General features: G+C 43.6%; 2 protein-coding genes across 4 annotated transcripts in view; one reads left to right on the top strand and one right to left on the bottom strand.

Moving 5' to 3' along the window:
* bbs9 (Bardet-Biedl syndrome 9) overlaps nucleotides 1-18,399 on the top strand; it is a 242,450-nt gene that overhangs the window by 1,774 nt on the left and 222,277 nt on the right. For all 3 annotated transcript variants that reach the window (XM_050046001.1, XM_050046000.1, XM_050045999.1), the window contains exons 2-5: nucleotides 1,872-1,990; nucleotides 2,533-2,683; nucleotides 13,353-13,417; nucleotides 13,573-13,686. In XM_050046001.1, the coding sequence (XP_049901958.1) occupies nucleotides 1,879-1,990; nucleotides 2,533-2,683; nucleotides 13,353-13,417; nucleotides 13,573-13,686 (442 nt within the window). In that variant the 5' untranslated portion in view covers nucleotides 1,872-1,878. The remainder of the gene's footprint in view (nucleotides 1-1,871; nucleotides 1,991-2,532; nucleotides 2,684-13,352; nucleotides 13,418-13,572; nucleotides 13,687-18,399) is intronic.
* On the bottom strand, nucleotides 5,672-9,501 carry LOC126391335 (peroxynitrite isomerase THAP4-like). The gene is made up of 2 exons (XM_050046033.1): nucleotides 9,239-9,501; nucleotides 5,672-7,822 (listed from the first exon to the last, which is right to left on the bottom strand). Exons 1-2 carry the CDS (start codon nucleotides 9,435-9,437, stop codon nucleotides 7,521-7,523), a joined length of 501 nt encoding a protein of 166 aa, XP_049901990.1. The 5' UTR covers nucleotides 9,438-9,501; the 3' UTR covers nucleotides 5,672-7,520.

The following is an 18,399-nucleotide window of genomic DNA, read 5'->3' as shown; positions in this document are numbered from 1 at the left end:
CCTCTGACATCCATCATGTATGATATTCAGGAAAAAAATAAATCACTGGAAGGCCGGCACATTACGAAGTTTAATAGTCAAGACTATGATCTTTAAAATATATTTTCCAGCTCAGTTAAATAGTGAAAAAATAAATACATTTAAAAAAAATATAATAATAAATAAGTTTTGTCCCAGTTCTCAAGAAGTGATATTTAATATTACAAAGTCGCCACAAAATGACTTTTTTCTCTCTAAATATCAAGAGCAAAACATGTCATATACACCGTCACATCCTGGTAACATTTGTAAGTTTGTAATAAAAACCAGCAGCTACAGATGGTGCACTGTGAACTCTAGATCTCAACTAATACTGGATTTTTGGGGCCAATATCTTTGTTAAGGAGCAAAAAAATTGTGATGTTGATATATCAGCCAATATTACTTATACGTCACATATGTTTACTTAAACACACATTGTTTGCAGTCAGACAGTTGTAACAAAGGTATGAAATGGAGGTGGGAAATTTTTACAGTTTAACAATAAACTTTACTGTTGAAAATGACATCAGATGATCCCAAACTTCTTTTTCTGCATTACATTCTGATAAAAAAATAAATAAATTAAAAAAAGTGTTCACATCGATGTGTATCAGACATCAAATACACTGATACTGATATATCTGTGAGAGGCCAATATCAATCGAAAACTGCTCGTAAATTTGATGTGACACTGGATTTAAAAACATTTTGAAGGTTTGACATGAAGTGGCGTTGATCAGCAGCAACATCTCAGAGCTCACAGGGAGGTCAGGATGTCTCCATCACAGGGGACTGAACATGTATTCCCCAGCTGACCCTTGTTTATCATCATGGAGGTGGCCACATCAAGACAAACTCATTCTTCCCTTAGTGAAATAAACCTGCTTCATGCCTGCAGATAGAGTTAGTTGAAGCAGATCTTACAGCTCATTGATTTAAACTGGTGAAGATGAGCTGTAAAAAGTGCAGGTGATGTAAAACAGGATGTGCTGAGGAAAGTCAGTAAAGCAGAAAGCCAAGCATGCAGTCACAGGATAATACCATGAGTCCATTAGACTGTTAGAAATGAAGCTGCTGTAATAACACGTGAGTAGCTGCACAGAGATCTGCACCATCATGTCTTCCTGCTCGTCTCTCTGCTGCCACTGGGAGAAGAATTATTACTGCTGCAGCTAACAGTCCTGTATCGTCACAGGAGAATCAGACGACTCTTTGTGCCTGTGAACGCAGCAAATGTTTGATGTGTTTTAAAGTCTCATCATTTTCAGGTGAAACAGAATCTCTGTTCTTCCCTCTCAGCCTGCATCTGTCAAAGCCTTTTACTCTTTTATGAAATGTGTGTGTAGTAGGTGTAATATTCCTTTAACACTGCTCAGGTCTGTATTGTACTGGAGACAGGAGGGATTCCCTTTGTGGATTAGCTGCCCGTTCCACCTGCTCAGCACTTAGCGTGTAGAAAAGCTGCTTGCCCCCCCCCACCCCCTTCATTCCCCATCAACTCTTATACTCACAATCCTGGGGTCATGTGACTCGTCTTCTGGTCTCTGATTGGCTGCAGGTGTCAGTGTGGTGCATAGAGCACTGAGAGCCTGATGGGCCAGCGGATGAAACTTGCCCTTTCTTTATTATCTACTGCTGTGGTGCCCTACAGCAAGGCACCAACCACCCAGCTACACACTCTTTGTGCCTTTGTTCATCTGTCAGTCAGTCAGTCTTTATGTATTGTTCCACATTATGAATTAAAGGACTATATTTCATTGAAAAGCGACACCACAGAGAAAACAGACATCTGTTGTCGTCACGTTCTCAGTTGAAGAGATGTAACCCTCTTTCTCTCTCTGTCCAACCAGAGGCAGCATGTCTCTGTTCAAGGCCCGTGATTGGTGGTCGGCAGTGCTTGGCGAGGGCGAGGAGTTTGACCAGGGATGCCTGTGTGTCGGAGACGTGGACAACAGTGGCAGCGGACATGGTCAGTGTGAAGCCAGGAAGCGACACACCAAGCACCACACATCATCTTTACTGCAGGACCTGAACTGTGGCCACGTCAGGGAAGAGACGCAGAATAATCTCAGATTAAACACAAAACCTTTAATCTGATGACAAAAGACACAAAAAACAATCTGTCAGTAATTTAAATCAGATATCTGTTTTTATCTGATTTAATCTCCAGATATCTGGAGATTGCTTCATGTTGCAGCCTGAGCACATTTAGTGTCAGTGTTCAAACCTAGAAGCCAAAATGTCGGCACAGCTCATGGAAGATACAACAAATCTCTGCTCTGTTCTCTGTGTGAAGATGTCACCCCTTATTTTATCAGTTAACTTCAGACTGGGTAGCTAAGACTTATTATAGTCTGCATTTAAAATGTCAAACTTTATGTTGATGAATGAATAAGAATAATGTGATGCTGTTCGGGCCCTTTGAGCTCTTGAGTGGCTGCTGTCAGGGTAAAAACTTCCCTCCTGACTTACTTCATACAGTAACAGTCCTCTGTGTTTATAACGTTACAGATAAGGTGGTGGTGGGCAGCTACATGGGGATGCTGCGGATCTTCTCCCCACACACCAGTAAGTCCAGTGAGGGAGGAGTGGCTGACGCCCTGCTGCTGGAGGTCCAGCTTCAAAACGCCATCATCCAGGTGGAAGTGGGCAAGTTTGTCTCGTAAGTAGACCGCACAGACCGGGACTGATGAAGGGTTAAAACAGACTGATGTACTGCAGCTGTGGTGTAGAGTGTTGTACGTAAAATATTACATTTGACTTGACACTGTGATTAATTGGACAAAAATTCTGATTAGACAGAGGGTACATTTCAGATGTTGAAATGAACGTAGGACACAGGAAGTTGTGTCACTAGTTGTAGTTGTAGTAATGGATACGTTAGTGTTTAGACAGTGTGGATATCACTGGTTCTCCTGCTGGTTTCAGTCTAAACACGTTGCCGCTCCTGATAAATGAAGTGACTACAGATCTGTGCTGTGACACCAGGATCATTGATGGTGCTGCTAATCTCCCTCTGCCTCCCCTCCTCCCTCCTCCCTCCCTCTCTGGCTGCCTTCCTGTACGTGATACGGCGTTAATGTTTAGTAGGTCAAATTGGCATTAGCTTAAGGCAACGAGCACCAGGAAGCAAATTTAAATCACTGTCTCACGAAGACAGAGCTCTGCCTCAGTGTCTCAGGACAGATAACAGATTATACTTCTCTGATGAATTAAAGACGCAAAGATGCAAATAGAAACATCAAATCTTGGACCATTTGTTGGCTGCAGCTAACACACATACACCATATTCACTTTATTAATTTAAGTTTTTAATTAACTGATGAATCTTTTAGTATGTAAACATCATTAAGTGGAGACAACTCCAAAAACAGTTCACAGTGATAAAAAACAATGACAATGAATTTAAAGTGTTTTAATGTTTTCACTTGTTTAATCACTCTCACTGTTTGTTGTGATGGATAGTCACAGGGACATTGATCCATTTATATCTTCCACACCTGCGCTCATCAGGACCGTGTCCACCAAAGCGTTTTTTGCCTGAGGTCAGCGTATTTTCAAATTCTTTGCAAAGGGAGAGTCGCGGATTTACGCTCTGCTACAAACACCAGCAGGGTGACAAGACACAGAGTGTCTATTCTGCGCGGTGTGTCCTGCACTGTTGGCCATTTTTTTGGCCGATTCAGCATGTTGAATCGGTGTTGGCGACTGTGGAGCCCGTCAGTGAATGAAATCACTCCGATTGTCAGCTGAGCTCAGGTGATGAGAAGAGAAGCGTCAGTGAGTAAAGGAGGAGCTAAAGTCCAGAGGGAGTGAGACCAAACCAACTTGTTCCATAAGGTCAGATTATTTTTCTCTTTAGCAGAAACGTTTCCTGATGGTTTGTGTTATTGTTCACTGGCGCACGGTAAATATGCTCTGATTGTGTTGTTCATGTGCTAACTGGCTAACTAGCATCAAGACGCTCTTCCTGTTTCCCTTTTTCAATGATCGATACAGACGACGGCTGTCTGTGGGTGTGGAGAGTTACTTCCTCTCAGCAGGTGCAGAGTGTACGTGCTGGTTGGCCATCATCTTAAGTCTTTATGATGTGATCATGTGCAGCTTTTTGGCTGAGACACAGGTGACATGAGGCGACACAGTTGTTGGTTTTCATTTCTCCTACTTTTATGAAGTTGGTTTGGTGTATCTGGGCCTCAACACTATTTAAAGTCAAGAAGGCCTCGTGACCCCCCTTGAAGTTTTGGCGCCCCCCAGTAGAGGTTGGGACACCCAGGTTGGGAGGCAGTGGATTACAGGACAGATGCTGTGTGCACTCCGGCCACCCTGACAGCCGTACCCCTGTTTGTGTCTCATATGTGTGCTGCTGCGCTGGAAGCAGTCTCAGGTCTTTATTTAACTCTGTGTCTTGACCTTCTGTGAATTATACGCAGTCATAGTATAGCTTATAATATAGCCTGACTTTAAAGTGCGGGGCAGAAACACCCATTCATAACTCACCACACCGCTTTTTCATTCATACAAAAACCATCCCTGCTGTTTCTTACCACCACATTAACATGTCTTTTTATTCCCCTGCGATGCATGCTAACCGAAAACCACCATGTCAGGAGGTTCTCTCCCCCGTCATGATTTAGCACGATCTATCAGCCACCCAGCGGCCCAAACATAGTTGTGTTTATAATGTCGGGCTAACCACTGAGTTGCTAGCATAGTTGTTGGGACCCAAGGGCCCCATCCTGCTTTGTTATTTCACTGCATAATTAGATCTTCAGAGCTGACCCCCTCAGAGTCAAGGCCGAGTGTAATGTGCAAATGCCTCCAGTAAAAATGACTTGCGTTGGAGCGACGATGATTAAGTGACCCCTCACAGCCAAAAGTATGTGACAGAGGGGAAGAGGAGGGATAGAGGGAGGAAAGGAATGATGTGGGATGACAGGATCGTGCTGATATGTCACTTAGTGGGCAGTTTGATCCACTTCATACTTAGCTAAGCGGGAAATGGAACACACTGAACCCCGTGCCCTTTGGTAAACCCCATTTTTGTAACTTCAAAATGCCTCAAGCCTCAAAGCTTCACTAGCACGAGTCACTTTCAGCACACTGGAACTACTGACGCTGTTTGTGCCTTTGGTCCAAATAAACCCTCGATTCACTGAGTTAGATGTGAAAATCGAATTATTTTTCCAGCAGTCTCTCTATTTTTGAAAACCCGCCCATTCCCGTAAAGCTCAGTACCAGAACCGACCCGTTACCCGTCATTATGTCTCAGTCAAAGCTGCACCCGTTCATAGAAGTCCAGCGACCTGACCCACACCTGTGATTAAACCCACACAGGCTACAGTCACTCACACTAAGCTGGCTTCTCTGTTCTTGAATTACAAATCCAGCTGAGGAGATGTCCCTTTGAAAACATTTTTTAAAATGGAAGTTTGTTTAAAAAGTCTCTCTTTTGAAAAATAACTAAAATAAAATTGAGATTCTCTGTCCAGGTGCATTTCTTTCAATATCATAAGCTGAATCGTTAAAAGAGCCAACATGTTTCAACCACTCTAAGTCTTCATCAACAAACAATAGGATATGTGATGTAGGAACGACCAATCAGAGGCAGTTACATGTCCCAGATAATAACATGACAGGTTGGAACAAAAAAAACAAAAAAAAAATAGGTAGGCAGACATTTCAAAACTGAAACCATGTCAGAGTTTTATCATCGGCTGTAGACACTTTATTCATCTCAGACATCCACCTGAACAATAAACAGTTCCCAAATTGATGTTAGAAAATTAGGATGACCCCGACATTTAAAAAAACATCCAAATTGTGTTCAGTGTTCTCTTTTACATGAGACATTTACAAATATTTGATAAATGATCCAGACCCTACGAGTGGGGAAGCTTGCCGTATTTAAAGTTAATCTTCCTGGCGGTTGATCTTAAAGGGATAGTTCAGGTTTTTTGGAGCAGTGTTGTATGAGATACTTTGGAGAGGCAGCAGTATTGGCAGTTTGGCTGTGGACGGGGACAGCAGCAAAATGTGTTTTAGACACCTAAAAAAATCAATATCAGTTGAAGTGTATGCTATACTGAGAGTATTTTCACTGTTCTGTCAGACAGCTTGTTCTGATGTAAAGCAGACAACAGCTTCAGTTCACTATCTCTGCTCTTGTCAAAGCCAGACTCCATTGACAGAAACAGTCATTTAAGCTCACTAACACAGGAGCTGCTGGTCGACCGCTGCCTCCATTAGTGAGTTTGTTTGTGTTATTGTGGGTTTTGTGAAGTAACCTTTTTAAACACTAAAGTCACACAAGAACACAAACAAACTGACGGAGGCGGCAGTGGAGCAGCAGCTCCTGTGTTCAGTGATGTTAAATCATTGGTTTTCTCAATGGAGTCTGGCTTTGAAGAGAGCGATATAACGGATTCATTTCCCTGTTGGAAATCTCTGTCTAACAGAAGGTAAAGCAGTGAAAATATTCTAAATATAACACACACTTAAAGTGATTATGATATTGTTAGGTGGCTTTAATAACTTTTGTTGCTGCTCCCGTCCACAGCAGTTCATCGCTTAGCGTATGTGTCAGATGTTTCCAAACCAGGTGCGTGCCAACTGACATCTACTGTTGGTAACACACTGTCTATGAATAAGTACCTCAAATAACCAAAAAAATCCAAACTATCCCTTTAAACATACAAAGGGGTTTGTCAAGGTTTGACAAAGCAGCACAATCCAGTAATATTTCACTGATTGCAGTCGTGCTGTCACTTGTTCTGCACTTCACTGTGCTGAGTGACAGGTTATTTTTCAAAATGTGAGGTCTTTAATTTGCTAGATGAGCGTGTCACATGGATTTCTGCCTGTGACAACTGGCGACACCTCGACACATCCAGTCCTGTTAGCTGTGTTTTGTTACATGTCGATGCTTGTACATGAAGCCGCTCACCTTTTGTAGCAAAGTATTCTGGGAAGTCGAGTCCTCTGTCAACAAGGACCGTGTCTCCCTCCTCCAGGATATCAGTGCCAGATGGCTGTGTAATGACTTTGTCGCTTGCACGTTCACCCCAAGCTTTGGGAAGGAAAGTGACAGGACTTGTTCTATTAGGAACTCTGACTGACTGATACTGTGGATGTGTTCATGCCCAGGCACTGAGAGATGTTTGTCGCTCTATGAAGATTTCACTGAAATCTAAGATCCATCTTACACTGTTAAAGAGTCAGGTTCTCTCTGATACACTGTCCATCTCGAGAACATGACAGACATTTCAGATACTGCAACATAACATTCAGTCAGTCATGGAAAATGGCAGAAATAAAACCAGAACTACACCTGGACTGGTAACACAAAACCAGCTGAGTGAGGTCAAGGTGCAGTTTCATGCACACAGCACAGAGCTGGTTGTCAGGTGGAGCTGTGGAGGTTTTGAGTGTCCAGGCTGTTGAGATGTAAAACACATCACAGCTGAAGAACGACTGAAACCCAGCAGAGGTGTTCTGCTTTACTCGCAGACTTTCAGTTTAGTCTCCAGTTTTTTTATGTAGTTTTTCAGGGCAGCGTTTTCACTGAGCAGGTCCTCGATGTCCTTCATGGACAGATCTGTCCCCACTGATGTGCTCTTGTATCTGAGACCTTCAGGTTCGATTTGCATCACAGTGACAGGCCCCACCTCAGGATGTGTTGGTGCTGAAGCTGCTCGCTTCACTGACTTACAGTATCTCTCCGTTCCTTTCACTCTCTGAGGTTTGTGAAGCAGCTTTGACGGGGCGTAGTCAGGATGGAGAGGGTCATCTGATGGCCTCCCTATGAAACATACAACAGGAGATGATTAGCCTATATTCTTATGTTTTATTTTGTGGAAGTAAATTTGGATGTTGGGCTGAAGAATTTACAGCAGTTAAAATCTAACAGCTGCATGAGGTGAGAAAAAGACTTAAAGGTCAGTGTGTAGGATTTAGGGGGATATAATGGCAGGAATGGAATATAATATAATTAGTCTGTTTTCTTTAGTGTTTAATCAGATGAACATAAGAATCATTATGTTTTTGTAACCTCAGAATGAGCCATTTATATCTACACAGGGAGCAGGTCCTCGTCTACAGAGATCAACATGTTGCACCACCATGTTTCTACAGTAGCCCAGAATGGACAAACCAAACACTGGCTCTATCAGGACATTTAGTGCATTTTTGTGTTGGCCACCGTATGTAGCAGGCCCTCAGCGACGAGCAGCATTGGAAAACACAGATTTTTTTAAAACATGACTATTATTTAGTGTTTTTACACGTTAAAATCAGAGTTTTTGTTTGTTTTAGAGAGACAGAAACGTCTGTGGATAATTCAGCTCCTGGTTAAAAACCTCCTGAACAATGAACACTGAAGGAATTCTAACCAGGAGAAGTTTCAGCTGGTTGCAGTGTGTAGTCCTCACCGCTAGACGCCACTACATCCTCTCAAATCAGTGACTGACACTCAACTTACGGCCAACTGTGGTCCCTGAGAAGGTGCACGGTGGCCCCGGCCCAACCATTTTCTAATTCACAATAAAAATAAATTGATTGACACTGGGATTTTTATAATATAGAACTATGGTACCAGAGGGCATTAAACACATCAAAGCTTCAACAAGTGCCAAGTGAGGATCCCCCAGACCCCCCAGAAGAGATCCAGGCTAAGCTCAGAAACACCTCTGCATACACCTGATCTGTGCAGGGCTGCTGTGTCTGGCCCCTGAGCTCCTGTCATTGTGCAAAATTGGCCCCTGGGCAGAGCAAGTTGAGTATCCTTGTCCTCAATCTCACACACTGGTCCTTTAAATTAAATTTACATGTGGCGTGGATTTAGACACATATCTTACTGGTGACCACAAGCTGTTAAATCTTACAGGTCTAAAATAATATGAACGATATGTTCCTGTAACTGTATCCTGGGATCAGGATGCAGAGTTTATATTGACTCTACAGGGTGGAGGAGCTTAGACAAGAAAAATGTCTCCAGTGATGATTCAACATGGTCTGTAGTTTTACTGCCAACCGTGCCCATCGTTCATTTACCTCACGGTACAGACGGACAGACACACACGTCTCTCTGTCCCTCTGTGGACTGTGTGGGCTAGCTGCTGTTAGCTTGAAGCTAACGGTAGCTAGCCGTCAGTCCACAGAGGGACATGTCAGTGTGTGTGTCTGTCCCTCTCATCCCCGGACACACAGCGGGACTTACCGGTGATGAAGTGAGTGCTGCAGACTCTGGAGTTCACCGACGGTGTCCAGTTCTCCCGCCTGACCGCAGCGGTCCACGCCTCGCGCTGCTGAGTGTCTTTAGGAAAGCGGAAGACTTTAATCTGAGACATTAAGTTTGTCCCTGGTCTGAGGGAGCATCCGACCACCGAGCAACACGGTCCTAACACTAACTTAGCCATTTCCCCACCGTGTAGAGGACTGAGGCTGTTTACATTAGCTGCAGGGGCTGGACCGGAAGTCCCGCGGAACAGCGATGTCGTTTCCCAGCAACCGGAGTTCTGTTGCCGGGGCAACAGCTTTGGTCCCTGCTTATTTCCTGTCAGCTGGTTACTGCATCAACAAACAGGTGATACAAAGGGACCTTTATGTGATGTTTGGAGAGGTGAATGTGAAACAGTGAGGCAGAGGAGGGTGAAGGGCTGATGCTCAGTTAGAAGGATATTTACTCCCATAAAAAATGACTCATGCAAAAGTCACGATTATAATTTGAGGAACCACAAGTAAAAGTAAAAATGTAGCTACTGGTGGTAGTAAAAAAGAAATGGTTATAAGGGACTGTTCTTAATTTATCAGAGGAGGCGGGGTGCAGGGGTGTGACTTCGTTTTTTTGTTTGTTTTAAATGTTGTCCTGGAAGCTACAAATATTTTTCCCTGAGTGACTGGGGGGAAATGTATGACCACCCCCCCCCGTCATAAATTAGTTTATTAGATTTTTAAAACCTACCCTTTGATGTTTTAAAGGTAGAAGTTGAAGACGAAATCCTGGAGTTGAAAAAAGCCTCAGAGTTTCACTGTTTTCGTGCAAACAGTTTATTTTTTGCCAAATTAAAAAAAAATGAAAGTGATTTTGATGAAATATCAATATTTTAAGATCGGATTTGGTTTTGATTTTTCGCTTACAGAAGCAATTGTCACACATGATGTGTCAGAGGACCATCGGAAATGTGGAAATCCAATGATAATTTATGTTTTTACAGTTTCTGGCTCTGATAAATGGTGTGATTTTGGCAGTTTTTAAAGGTATCATGCCTTCAAAATTCATGAAGGAATGTTTCCTTGGAAAATCTGCAGTAAAATAAATACAGCGCACAACAATTTAAATTTGTATGCCCCTCCCCTGAGCCAAAATAAAAAGCACAAGTCACTCCCCAGTGCTTAAGCAATTATTTAACATGCCTCTTCCTTTCACCCTCTGCTCTCCTCTCATATATAATGAACAGTCCCTCAGGAAAAATTGAATAAAAGAAGTGCACTAGCTGATTATACTTTTTCTTTTTAATGAAGTAGAGCAGGTAGGCTAATCAAACAGTTAAAGATAGCTTATACAATTAAGATATGAACAATCTCCCACTTTTCCTTATCATAACATCAAAGATTAACATAACACATTAAAGCTCCAGTGTGTAGGATTTAGGGAGATGCATTTGCAAAAATGTAGAGCAGGTCCTCGTCTACAGAGATCACCATGTTGCACCGCCGTGTTTCTACAGTAGCCCAGACAAACCAAACACTGGCTCTAGATAGGGACATTTATGTTTTTGTATGGGCCTCTTAAAAAGCTGATCTGCAATGAGCAGCGTCGGAAAAACATTGATTTGTAATGTGAAACTGCTTCATTCAGTGTTTTTACCTGTTTAAATCACCTGTTTGTTTCTGAGAGGAGGAGACCTCTGTGGACAATTCAGCTCCTGATCAGTGAACACTGAAGGAATTCTGACCAGGAGAAGTTTCAGCTGGTTGTAATCTGTTAAGTCCTCACTGCTAGATGCCACTAAATCTGACACACTGCTCCTTTAAAGGTTAATGGGGCGGCAGTAGCTCAGTCCATAGGGACTTGGGTTGGGAACCGGAGGGTCGCCTGTTTGAGTCCCCGTACGGACCAAAAAAATATGGTGCGTGGACTGGTGGCTGGAGAGGTGCCAGTTCACCTCCTGGGCACTGCCGAGGTGCCCTTGAGCGAACCCCCCAACCGCTCGGGGCGCCTGACCAAAGGGCAGCCCCCTCACTCTGAGATCTCTCCACTTTGTGCATGTATAGGTCCTGTTTGTGCATGTGTGTCTTTCAGACCTGTGTGTAATTGACAAGCAAGAATGAAAAACATTGAATTTCCCCTCAGGGGGATTAATAAAGGAAATAAACTTAAACTTAAACTTAATATAGCTAACGTTGGCTAGCTAACTACATTTTCACCTTACTTCAGTGTGCTTGTGGAGGTTGGAGGAGGAGTTTTTATAAGCAGAGATATCAGTGTTTTTCTGGAGGCACAGCAGCATGTCATCAGGTAACTGTTGTCTTATTTAGATTTTGTAATAAAATGTGCAGACACGTGATCAGGGTTTGTTTCTAGCAGCTGCCTCTTGTTTTGGGTTTTGCTGCATCATCATTGCATCGCAGTCCAAAAGCAGGGGGTGCTTCTTTTTCCTCCAGGCCGCTGGTGTCTGCAGGAGAGGTACTCTTCGTGTGCTCGTTCCCCCTTCTTAGCTAAGTAACTCAAAGTCTACTTTCCGTTGTGGAGCCCTCGTGTGCAAGTCTCGCCCTCTCTGCAGATGTACAGAAATACTTGGTTTAAACAGGGTGAATAGACACGAAAAAAAAAGCCTTACAGCATTCAGGTGCTGATTCATAATTTAAATGTCAATGTCATGAATGAAGCCTCAGAGCTTTGAAAGATACAGTCCTGCAGAATAATTCTACTTTTTACCAGTTGTTGCAGCAGGGGACAAAACTGTTGTCACCTTGGTGACATTTCCAGGATTTTAAAATCCATCCTGATCGTAAAAACAAACAGCTGTGCAGTATCTGGGCGTCTGATTAGCCTTCACACTCCACCAGCTATGTCTCAAACCTTTCTGTGTTGTTGTTCCACCAGTACCAGAACAACACGTCCCCACCAATACAGACCCATGTGTGTTTTTAGAGAATGTTTTTGGTGTGAACACCCGGTGAAGCTGGCAGAAGAATCTCACAACATTAAACTGTATGTTTGAGCCAGATGAACCCCGCCAACCAGAATCAAACCAAGCTTCCCCTGTCTGTTAAACTACACGAGCACTGAACCCTTCACCCCGACTTCAGCCATCGATCTGAACACGATACCTCCCATCATCTTGCTGTGGGTACACAGGAACCTTCCAGAGAGCGAGGTTTCTGGGAAAAGCTCTGGTGGTTTGCCTCGAAGGCTTCCCACGTCATCACGCTGGAAGCAGAATCCAACTAAATCAGTCTGTTTGGAAGACGTCGTGTTTAGTTACCTGCGGTTTTCGGCACAGCATTCTTCAGAGACGGGTGGGCATTTTGGAGGCCGGCCCTCGACAGAGAGGCACGTTGTAAATATTGTCAGGGCAGACGGAGGTGGGCAGATGGTGAAAGGTTTTGTTTCAGCACTGACTTGAGTGGTTTTCCACGGAAGAAAGAAAACTTGTGGGATCCAGTTTCCTCCTCCCTTGTTGTTCTTCTCTCAACAAACATTACAACAGCGGGTGAAAAAGTTAGTGAGACAGCAGTTGTTCTGCGTCCAGAGAGTGGATGGATTCCTCCACTGTGGCTTTGTGGTAAAGTAAATAAGTGAAAATCTAGGATCAGCATCACTGAGACCGTCATCCACACCTCAAACCAAAACCAATCCACCAGCTGTTACAGTAATTATTTTAGAAGTATGAGTTAAAATATGAATGAATACCACCCTTTGCTGAGAACACAGGAAGCATCTGCCCTGCTGAGGCGTCCTCAGCTGCTGCATGGCTGCAGCTCTGTGGGTGACCTCTGACCTCTCACGTCCTCGCGGAGTCACATTAGATGGATCACAGTGAAACTCTGTTTGGACTTTGGAGAGGAAATATCATCCCATTGTTTTTCTGTCGGAGATGGTTCTGATTGTAGTTGTATTATAACTGTTGTGGAATAGTTTGTAGGTGGTGTTTATCTTGTTTGTTTGGGTTTCTGTTTCTTTGTGTTTCTTGAAATTGCCTCATTCTGTTTGCCTAAATCCTGCATTATTTTAAATCTGGGATCAACCATGTAAAGCACTGTATATGTAAAGTTTATTATTCTTATTCTTATTAATATTAACAGATGACTTTTTCTCCTCCTCTCAGGTGTTCAGAGCTTCTTCATCTGGCTGTTCTTCACCCCAGGAAGCTGTCAGTCTACTCTGTGTCAGGTAACACACATACACACAAACACAAACAGCTGACTGCTTCTTCTGTCGTCTTCTCTGTGTCGCCTCGCACTTTGAATGAGTGATGAATGACTTAATGTTAAGTAACTTTCACACGCAAACTCAGCATACTGATGTTTTCTGATGTGTGGGCGCAGGCACTGCAGGGAACGTGGAGCACGGTGACCAGTACCAGCTGAAGTTGGTTTATGAGCACAACCTGCAGAGAACAGCCTGCAACATGACCTACGGCACCTTCGGAGGAGTCACAGGTACGATGGACATTTTAAACGCTGTATTTGGCTGCGTGTTACTGCTGAGGTGAGAGAGCATTTTGCCAACTGAATACCCTCTGTACCAGAGTCTTTCTTTACCAGCTGCAACAACATTGCAACAGCTGGTATCGTGTGTGTGTGTATGTGTGTGTGTGTGTGTGTGTGTGTCATCATGGCAAAAGGTGGTCCTGGAGGCACCTGTAATCGTGGGAACTACCTCAGAAGCTGCCACGAGTATTTTGCCAGGTGTTTAAGTCTGTGTGACTGCAGACAGATTTTTTCACCACGATAGTTTTGCAACTGTGCAAGCTGCACTCACAAAACCTTACAGATGCGTAGTTGAGATCAAAATAAGGACACAGTTTTAAGATGGGTGTGGTCTGAGCAAAGGGGCAGGAGGTAGGGAGTGCCCCGCCACTATACGCCCCTGGCCCACGTTCGTTTTGAGTCGCAGAACTCTGTATCACTGCCGGAGTGATCTCATCACAAGATGGTCTCTAGTTTGTGTTTGTCTAAGTGAGTGTAAACAGTCTAACCACATCCAAACTTACTAAGCAAATACAAATCCCTTTTTGCAACCAGGGACTGGTACTTGCTCAGGTGATCAGAAAAAAACGTCATTCATATACAGGTCAGTAACACGGCCCAGCTCTGGGATTTAAGTGTATCTTCGGACTGTTGGAGAACAGATCAGGAGAGATTTATAACAGCCAGGAGTCACACAGGAATGTTTGTGCATAATTACATCTCTTCAAATCAAATCAGATCAAATCAACTTTATTTATATGGCACTTTTCATACAACAGTAACACAAAGTGCCTCACAGAGGTTAAACACAACAAAGATCCAAAACAGAAAACAAAAAGAAAAGAGAAAACCCAACCCTCCCACCCCACATAGAGATACGTAAATATACATATACGCGCACACACACACACACGCACACACACACACAAGCTATCACTAAAGAGACATGGCCGAGCACCGAGACCCGAGGCAAGGAAAAAGCCACCTCTGGGGGCCGTCCACACTGAGAGGGCCCACGGTCCACGGCCACAGGGAGCGCCGCCATAGAGACCTCCCCGACCCGGGCAGACATGAGGCTCCACACCGAGGTGCAGTGCCCTACAGCCACCCAGGTCAGAGCGGTCTCCCGACGGCACCCCCATCGGGAGACCAGGAACAACTCTCAGTGTGGTAGGCCCCCATGAGGAAACACTGGAGCTAAAAGCTGAGGGACTAAAACAGTAAGATAGGATAAAAGGTATAAAAAGAACCAAATAAACAAAAAGCTATTTAGCTCATAAAATTGAGTTAATAGCTAGGTAAGAATGATCTAAAACAGAGACATAAAATGCATCAAAACTAAAACCTATAGGCTAACTAAAATAACAAAAGATAAAGGTTAAATGAGATAAGAACGTAAAAAGAGGAAGGGTAAGAATATAAAAAATAAATAAAAAATAGATAATAGATGGATAAATCGGTTATAAGAGGAATTTAAAATAGATAAATAAAGAGATCAGTTAAAAGCCTGATTAAAAAGATGAGTCTTGAGCCTCTTTTTAAAAACATCAACAGTCTCTGCAGCTCTGAGGTTCTCCGGCAGGCTGTTCCACAATCGGGGGCCATAATAATTAAATGCCGCCTCCCCGTGTGTTTTAGTCCTAACTTGTGGTATGGTTAAAAGGCCGGTGCCGGAGGACCTCAGGGTCCGCGAGGGTTGATATGGTAAAAGCAGGTCAGATAAATAAGAAGGCCCAAGACCGTTAAGACATTTAAAAACTAATAAAAGAACCTTAAAATCTCTTGGTATCATCATGAAAAAATATAAATATTCATTTTTTACTCAGTACTTCCTGTTTCTGTTTCTAAATAAAAGCCCTCCTGTGGACAGAATCCCTTCACTTCTTAACATGAGGCTTTTAATGTGAAATAATTGCAGGGTGCGGTTGATGATGCAGCGGCTGCACCATAAATTAGTCGTACTGGCCTTTAACTGTAGAAATACAGTTCTCATAACAGCCTGTGTCCACATAGCGTTTTTTTTAATGTCAGCGTCTTTTCCAGTTGCTCCTAATGAGAAGTGAGAGTATGTGGCTGCATGCAGAGAGAAAGTGCCGCTCTCATCTTATTTCAGAGCGCTCTGCCTTTTTTGTGCAGCCGCTCCAAGCAGAGCGCTTTAAGATGAAAATCTCTGAACTTTTCGGCAAGCGTTTAGAGGTGACTCTGCATTCTAGTGTGGATGGAGATATTTTGTTAATCGAATGTCATGTGGACAGATAATTTCTTAAAAGGGAAAAACATCTGTTTCATAAAATATCTGTATACGTGTAGACGGGGCCTCAGCTGTGATGCGTAGGGTTGCAGTCATGGGCCAGGATACGTGTTATGTCAGTGGGAGTCCTCACAAGTATATTAGTAAGTGTGTGTGTGTGTGTGTGTGTGTGTGTGTGTTAACGTGTGCATGTGCCTTGGCAGCAGCGGCAACTGGCAGCTCTGGACAAATACATAAAACTATAAAAGTCTGTAAGAGGAGAGAGAGTGAGAGACAGAGGGGTCATATAGCTGCTCGCTCTCTCCAGTCAATTGGGCTTTTGGAAAAACCAAGTAGGGGAAAGCCCTCGAGTCGTTAGGATCCAAGAACAACACACACACACACACACACACACACACACACACACACACACACACACACACACACACACACAGCACACAGGCAGACAGACACACTCACGGGGAACCCCCTTTAAAGCAGAGAAAATGGCATTTCCAAATAAAGGCTGTATTGTCGAGGTGTGTGTGTGTGTGTGTGTGTGTGTGTGAGAGAGTGTGTGTGAGAGAGGAGAGAAATTGTCAGACTGTGGCCTGGCATGATGGACCCTTCATTCACTCCATGTTTACAGAGTCTGTCTGTGTTTGTGTGTGTGTGTGTGTGTGTGTGTGTGTTTGATTGATAGAAAGAACAGTGTGGGCCCATTAAACCAATACCTTGGCCTGTGCTGAGTGCACGTGTGTAGTGCGTACCATGAACCTGGAAGTGTGTCCGTGAGTTTCCACGTGCTGTTTTCTGGTGGCGACACACTGTACAGCAGCATGTGAAGATGTCATGCGAGCTCTCGTGCTCCGTCTCTCTCTGTCCAACACACACACACACACACACATACACACGTGCAGTCTTAGTCCCTGACACATAGAAACACACATGCACACATACTTGCAAGTTTAGATGGACACATGTCGACATTTGAACATAAATGCGTGCACACACACCCATACAACCACACACTGAAACACATGTACTAATGACTCACTGTAACACATGCACACATATAGAAAGACAGGTGGGGTTCATCCCAAAATCCCTCCTCAACTCCTCAACTCCTCTATCCTTGATCGCATGACCCAGATATTGATCATGAACCACCATCTTGAAGGAAGTCTCAAGTCCTTAAATACACTCCGAGGAGTCGAGGAGAGGGAGGGGAGGATACATGAGTGTAGACTTCGTCAAAGTCTTTTACCGACCGTCACACCGTCTTATTTATTATCAGTTATTGATTGGATGTTGCAGCTGATCGGACTGATCTGATTTGCCACAACATCAGTGGAGTTTCTTATCGGAGGACAGATAAAAGATTAAACTCATCACTCGCAATCTGTAAACTTTGTTTCTGATTCACCATCGAGTTAAAAATCTGAACAGGAAAAGTACCAAAAACAACTTTTTTAATTTATTAGAAAGATTTTTCTTCACGATCTGTTATCGCTCATCAATTTTTATTACAGAGACAGTTCCAATCAGAGAGCCTGTCTGTCAGTGCAAAACACTTTTTACATCACCGACCGTCATTTCCATTCAGTCACACTGAGGCTGATCAGTCCTGAGCGTTGGGTTGATGAACAGAAATTTAATTTTCCTTGAAACATTTGGCCTGATACATAATTTCCAGTGTTTTAAAGACACCATAATGATATTCTGGGTTATTAGATAATGAACTTACAATCAGAATATCAGGAAATACAGATGCAAATAAATCATAAGCTTTCTGTGCCTCTGACTGGCTCACAGTACACAGTATAAACGCATCTGCAGGTGTTTGTTAAACAGAGAAAACTCTGCTGCTCTGCCACTGATAACTAGAGCTGTATCATATATTATATGTATGCATATAATATATGATGTGGACAGACACAGACACCATTAAAAGTCTCTTCAGCTGTTAATAAAACTGACTGACAGCTGATCAGCTGCTGCCGTCATCAGAAATGGAAGTCGCTTCACGTGACACTTCAGAGGAAATGAGGTCTCATTTCTCTAAAGGCATATCGCTTGTTTCCTCCCTCCTCACATCTTATCCTCATATCTCTCCCTCGCGTCTTACGACGGTGCAGCTAAGAGGTGAGGGAGAGACACATCTCTCCTCTCCTCTCCTCTCCTCTCCTCTCCTCTCCTCTCCTCTCCTCTCCTCTCCTCCTGCCCTTCCCTGCTGTCACCACTAGATGGAAGTGCAGGCTGTTGAATAGCAGTTATTAAATTTGAATGAATGGGGTCCTGTGTCGCCCCTTGCAGGGAAATTCCCTCTCTTTACCCAGCTCTCAGAGGGAGGTCAGAGTTCAGCTCCAGAAGCAGCACTCACGGATCTGGTAGTGATTCAGTTTAGACCTCCAGGACGCTTCAGCAGCACGGAGATGTGTGTGACCAGCTCC

The sequence above is a fragment of the Epinephelus moara genome, chromosome 6, assembly GCF_006386435.1.
Source record: "Epinephelus moara isolate mb chromosome 6, YSFRI_EMoa_1.0, whole genome shotgun sequence".
Lineage (NCBI taxonomy): Eukaryota > Metazoa > Chordata > Actinopteri > Perciformes > Serranidae > Epinephelus > Epinephelus moara.
The sequence above is the reverse complement of the archived record's forward strand: the minus strand, read 5'-3'. Positions and strand labels throughout refer to the sequence as shown.